The sequence below is a fragment of the Parus major genome, chromosome 12 (genome assembly GCF_001522545.3).
Source record: "Parus major isolate Abel chromosome 12, Parus_major1.1, whole genome shotgun sequence".
Lineage (NCBI taxonomy): Eukaryota > Metazoa > Chordata > Aves > Passeriformes > Paridae > Parus > Parus major.
Window position 1 is genome coordinate 19,569,888 of NC_031781.1, and position 5,831 is coordinate 19,575,718.

The 5,831-nt window shown below is 51.8% G+C and overlaps 1 protein-coding gene across 1 annotated transcript in view; it reads left to right on the top strand.

The window, feature by feature from the left end:
• Positions 1-5,831, top strand: part of GRM7 (glutamate metabotropic receptor 7) — a gene marked incomplete at its 5' end in the record, with an annotated part of 192,648 nt that overhangs the window by 73,505 nt on the left and 113,312 nt on the right. Inside the window, one exon of the mRNA XM_015640504.2 lies at positions 2,507-2,723. Coding sequence (XP_015495990.2) covers positions 2,507-2,723 — 217 coding nt within the window. The remainder of the gene's footprint in view (positions 1-2,506; positions 2,724-5,831) is intronic.

Below are 5,831 nucleotides of genomic sequence, written 5' to 3' on the forward strand. Positions count from 1 at the left end.
AGCTCCAGCTCAGCTCTGGCTGTGCTGCTGGACAAGGGCAGCCGGGGAAGGGCCAGGAGATCAGCGGGGTCCCTTGGGCTTTGCTCATCACAGCTCTCCTGCCAAGCTGCTGGGGCCTTTGGAAAGCACTCCATGATTCTCTGCAGCTTTTTCATGTGTCAGAACAGAAAATGGGGAAAATGTGATGGGAGAGAAATCTTGCTTCTTTCAACTCCAGTTTGGAATTGATGACAAAAAACAGATTTCACCAAAATGAAAGAAAAATATAACGGTGCAGAGACAGAAACTATTTACCTGGATAACCAAAAACCCCTCAACAATCTGATTTCAAACTCTCTGGCTGTGCCTGAGCCCTGCCCACCCTGGACACCCTGGGCAGGAGCAGCCCAGCCTGGCCCAGGGGCTCTGTGAGCTGGACACTGTTGTTATTTCTGAGTGCACTCTGTGCTGGCAGAGCTGGGGGTGCCTGCCTGGGGCTCCCTGCTGGCCAGCAGTTGGATTTTAGCTGATGCTGGTGCCCAGTTTGGCCGCTGGGATGCTGCTGGTGTGCATGGGGAGCTGGGCAGAGGACAAGGTGTGTGCAGTGTGCTCTGACAGGCTGGGCAGGGGGGTTCTGCTGCCTGCAGCCCCTGTCACAGCCACTGAAGGACTCTCCTCCCTGTGTTTAAACAAAACAGGAGAAAAATTCTACTTGGCATATACATATATATCTAACTTTATGTTGCTTTTAGATAGCCTGTTAGAAACACTGGTAAAACCCCTAATATCTGCTTTTTATACTCCAAGTGATTGAAGCAGCCAGCAGTAGTTAATATTTTATGAACAGCGGAAAAAGATTTAAAATCCAAAAAGTCTCCTTAGGAGTATAAGCAATGCAGCAAATTCTGTAGGAGCTTTGGTCATTGTAAAAGTGCAGAATGTGCTCCTTTTGATTTTTAGTTGAAAAAGCAGTTGTTGGCAAGTTGGAATACAAAGAGATGCCACAGATAGAAGCTGATTTTCCTTTCCAGCCTCACTCTTCTGCTAGTTGCAAGCTGGCTGTGCCAGCTGTGCTCCGTGGGTGCTGTGACAGGGGTGCCCACCCAAGGGCAGCAGGCACTGCAGGACAGCAGGACAGACAAATCCCAGCTGCCCTGGTTTTGGTGGCCAGGCTGCCCAGCAGTTCTGTGCCCCAGCAGCCGGGGTGAGGGAGCCTGGAGGGAGCTCAGGCTCAGGTGGGATTGTTGGGGTGTCTGGAAGGGCCTGGGGGTCCCTTCCAGCCCTGGAGCTTCGCTGGGTCTGTGAGATTCTGTGTTTGTTCAGGGTGAACGGCAGCTCTGGGGGTAGTAAATAATTTTTCCATGCAAAGTTCATTTCTCTGTTCACTCTCCTGGCTCTCCAGCAGCACTTTTGCTTCTGGTCTCTGCTTTTCCTGTGCTGTGGGGGTTGCAAGTGCCTGTGCAGATATAATGTGAATTCTGGGGAAATCTGCTCTCCTCTTCCTTCCCCTGCTCTCTGTGGAGCCAAGGCTGCTGATCCTGGGGCAGTACAATGGTTATTTTTCTGAGGAGGCAGGAGAGCTGATAAATACTTGTAGAATGATAAATACTTGTGGAGTGCTATGCAGAGACCAAATGTGAGAGTGCAGGAGGTGCTTGTGGTGAGGCAGCAAGTGCTGCCCTTTGCTCAGAGCCCTGAGCAGTTTTATCCCATTAAATAGGATCGTGTTTGTGTGCATTGCAAACCTCTCCTCTCCCCTCGTGGCCTCTCAAGTGAGAGTTATGGCAGGGTCCTTCGTTTAAGGAGCGGTCCCAGACCATAACTCAAGTGATTGCATAATGGGCTTGGGGATTGATGTCCTGTCAGCTCAGGAGCTGCTCAGGGGCCTTTGTTACCACGGGGAAAACAGCCCTGAGCACTGCTCTGGTGTCTCTGTTACAAAAGGCACTGCCAGGCCCCTCCACACTCTGCTGAGGGAAGGAAATGCAGTGGCTGCTGTGTTGGGACAGAGCTGAATCATGTCCAGGCTGTGTCTGTGGGACTGAGGTGTTGTGCTCAGCAGCCTTCACACTGTTCTTCATCACAAAGAATCAAAACTAAACCTCCTTAAGCCTGGAGCCTTCATCCTCCAAAGGCTGAGGAAGGGTGTCCCTGGCTTTCAGCCAGTGCTGGCAGGTGTAGAGTTAACTCACTTTACCAGGATCCCACACCTGGTAAAACCAGGACACCGAGCCAAGGGCAGTGAGTGATTCAAGTGGTTTCTGTGCAGTATTTGATTGCCTGAAGGGAAGGAGTGATGGATGTGCACATACAGAGTTGCCTTCAATTGATTCACAGTTTTTATTTGGGTAACTTGAAGCCAATGAAAGGATTGTTCCTTTGGCTTGTACGTTGTAAAGGAACGTGCTGGAGAAATGCAGCTGGATACAGCAAAGCTCAAGCTCAGCTGAGGCCAGGTGCTGCTGCTGCAAGAAGTGCCATGAGTATGTGAATGTGTGTATTTATCAGAAATTGTTTTTTTCTACAGATCCCACAAATCAGTTATGCCTCAACTGCACCAGAGTTGAGCGATGACAGGCGCTATGATTTCTTCTCACGGGTGGTTCCTCCAGATTCCTTCCAAGCACAAGCAATGGTGGACATTGTGAAAGCTTTGGGATGGAATTATGTATCCACTTTGGCATCTGAAGGGAATTATGGAGAAAAAGGAGTCGAGTCCTTCATGCAAATTTCCAGAGAGGCAGGTAGGCAACGCCCGTCCTCCCTCCAGAAAGCGCTGTCATGAATGTTGTGTTGTACCAAATGTCATCCATGTGTTTTTCCAGAGCTGATATTTGATTCTAAAGTTGCTCCAGTTCTTTGCAATGCCCTGCAATGGCTCCTGGATATTGTGGTTCCTAAACTGCTCGTGGAGTTTCAGAGAGTTGGAGCTCTCAGTGGTTTTCAGTCATTTCTGGGGAAAACAGAAATCCTTGAGTGGTACCGAGCTCCTCCTGCTGCACTGGCTGAGGTCTCCTTGTGCTGGCATGGGGAGAAGGCAGATGTGGGAGGGCTGAGCTGTTGTGTCTCCACAGGCTGGAGTTGTGCCGGGAGCTGTCTCTGGCCTGTGGCACTGCTGGTGCTCAGCTCAGGCTCCAGCCCCATGTGGGGTGTTTGCTCTGGAATTGCTGTGCCCAGCTCAGGCTCCAGCCCCATGTGGGGTGTTTGCTCTGGAATTGCTGTGCCCAGCTCAGGCTCCAGCCCCATGTGGGGTGTTTGCTCTGGAATTGCTGTGCCCAGCTCAGGGCAGGGAATTCTGAACCTTTCCCCTGAAGGCTCCGGGGTTGCTGTGTGGGATGTGGAGCCAGCAGGCCCCGTGGTGTGGGATGAGACGTGCCAGACCTTGGGTGTGAGGCCTTGGCAAGCTGATTTACAATCCAGATTCGCAGGGGCTTGCAAACTGAAGTGTTTGATGATGATTCCTGTGCTGGGAAGGAAAAAGCAGCAGATGATGGAATTTATAATTGGTGCTAAATGCAAAGGCTGTCTGTGGGAGGCTCTGCTGATAGAACCCAGCAGCATGGGCCAAGCCCTGCTGTGCTCCCCCTCAGGTGTCCCACCCTGGAGCTGCCTGGCATTGCCCCAGATGAGAGAGCAGAGCCCCCAGCTCAGAGCAGCACGTGGATCCCGGCCAGGGCAGGGCAGGAGGTGCCCTGGAGCAGCTCAGGGGTCCCCATGGCCAGGGCTGGCCCCACAGCACCAGCTGTGCCTGCAGGACAGCCCCAGCCACATCCCAGCCTGTCCCAGGGTGCTGGGTCCCTCCTGGCAGCATCTTCCAGGGAACAAGCAGGGAAAGCCACTGGGCTTAAGGGAAGAGGAGAGGGGGAGCTGGAATTGTTTCTTTATGTTGGTGTCACAGAAGGAACCCACATTTGCATAAATTTCTCTGTTCCTACAAATGCATATTTATGTGGTATTAAAGCAAATGGGTTTGGATTTAATACAGCAGGAAGTGACAAATGCCAGCGCTCATTGGAATTGAAAATTTACTTTATTTGCAAATATCCACTGTTGCAAACTCATACTCCAGATGTGTTCCCTGTGTGAAGGGCAGGCTCTGGCTGGAGAACAGGATCCCGTTTTATGGGCCTTGTGCAGAATTACATTTATTCCGTGAGCTGTTGATGCAGTCGACACGTAACTCAAAAGCCAAGCCTAAAGCCAGAGCAGAGCCCTGCTCCCAGCAGCTCTGTGTGCAGGGGATGTGGGTCATGCCTGGGAGATTAAGGCACTAACAGGGATAGTGCCAAAACTCCTTCCTCACACCCCGGGATGGGAATAATCCGATCCCCGGCGCTGCTGCTGCAGCTCAGGGCTGTGCTCAGCTTCTTGTGGCGCGCAGATAAAGCTCAGGTGAAGTTCTGACAGGATTTAATGCCTGTCAACAAGTTCCCTGGGGGTTTCAAACACTGGGAAGCGCAAGAAGATCCTGTTGTTGGGAGGTTTAATGGATGCAGGTCCTGATCTGGTACCTTGTGCCCTGACCTGGGGCTGGGAGCTCATTTCAGTGAGTTAAACTCCTGCTGCTTTTGGGGGGAGCTGTGCCACCGCTCCCCAAAACACCCAGATGGGCTCAGGCCCTGCACAGGGCACAGGGATGGGAGGACAGGGCCTGCAGGTGGCCCAGGAAGGGTCAGGGTGTGGATATTAATGAGAACTCCTCCAGGAGGTGCTGGCCAGCCCTGGCAGGGGCTGCCTGGTGTGGTGGGGATCACCAGCCCTGGAAGGCTTCAGGAAAGGGCTGGAAATGTCTCCTGAGCAGCAGAGCTGGGCAGGGGGAGCAGAGCCCCTGTGTGCCCCTGGAGATCAGCCCAGGCTGGAGGGAGTTCAGCCCAAACCTGAGACACCCCAGCAGGGAGCAGTGGCTGTCAGCTCCTGGAGAACTGCCTGGCGTCTCACAGTCACTTTCCCTTGGCACAGAGGAGGGTTTAGTCCGTAGGTACCCACACATTTCCTGGCTTTGGCCTCGAATCTGCAGCAAGCTAATTATCCTAGAGTCAGTGTTTCATCCAAACTTGTTTCTGATCAGCCAGGATCTTAGGAAATCTGAGGATCAGTGGAAAGTGCTTCCCCTGCTTAGTTTTCAAATATGCTTTGGCATGTAAAGACTTTGCTTGATCCTCGGAGTTAATAATTCTTCACAAAGTGACTTTTATTATGAGCACTTCAAGCGAGTTTGAATATGTCATTGTGGCAGGAGATGAAGATTTGAAACATGCTCTGCAGTCTGTGGGATTAATAAATTAGGGGAATGGTCTAATTATGGGAAATCTAAAGGACAATTTCAGATTATTAATGAAACTACTGAATACTTGAATTTCAAAGATTAATTCATCTTTGATTTTTTTTAAAAGATTAATCTGTACCAGAAGGTTAATTGCTATCTGTAAGGAATATATATATTGAAGTCGTTAGCAAAAGACCACTTGAATGCCTCCTAACAGATAAATGAAAGATCTGGAGTGCATTTATGAATGTTCTGCTCTCCCCAAATGGCCATTTTCACAGCTGGCTTGGCTGGCTGTGCCGCTGCTGGGCTTTTGGGGCTCTCTCCCTCCCGGGGTGAGGCTCACAGGGGTGAGGATGGGCTGGAGCTGCAGGATGTGTGTCCTTCCTTCCCCTCCCTGCTGCCCCTGCCCAGCTCCCCGTGCTCAGCCACAGCCTGGCTTCTGCCTCTGCACAGGGCAGGGCGGCCAAAAGGGACAACCTGGGGATGCTCTGAGCCACCAGAGGGGCTGGGGAAGGACTCTGGGGAAAGGAGCCCCTCTCTGTGTGCTGCAGGTGTGCCAAAGGGGCTGCAGCTCCTGTGCCAG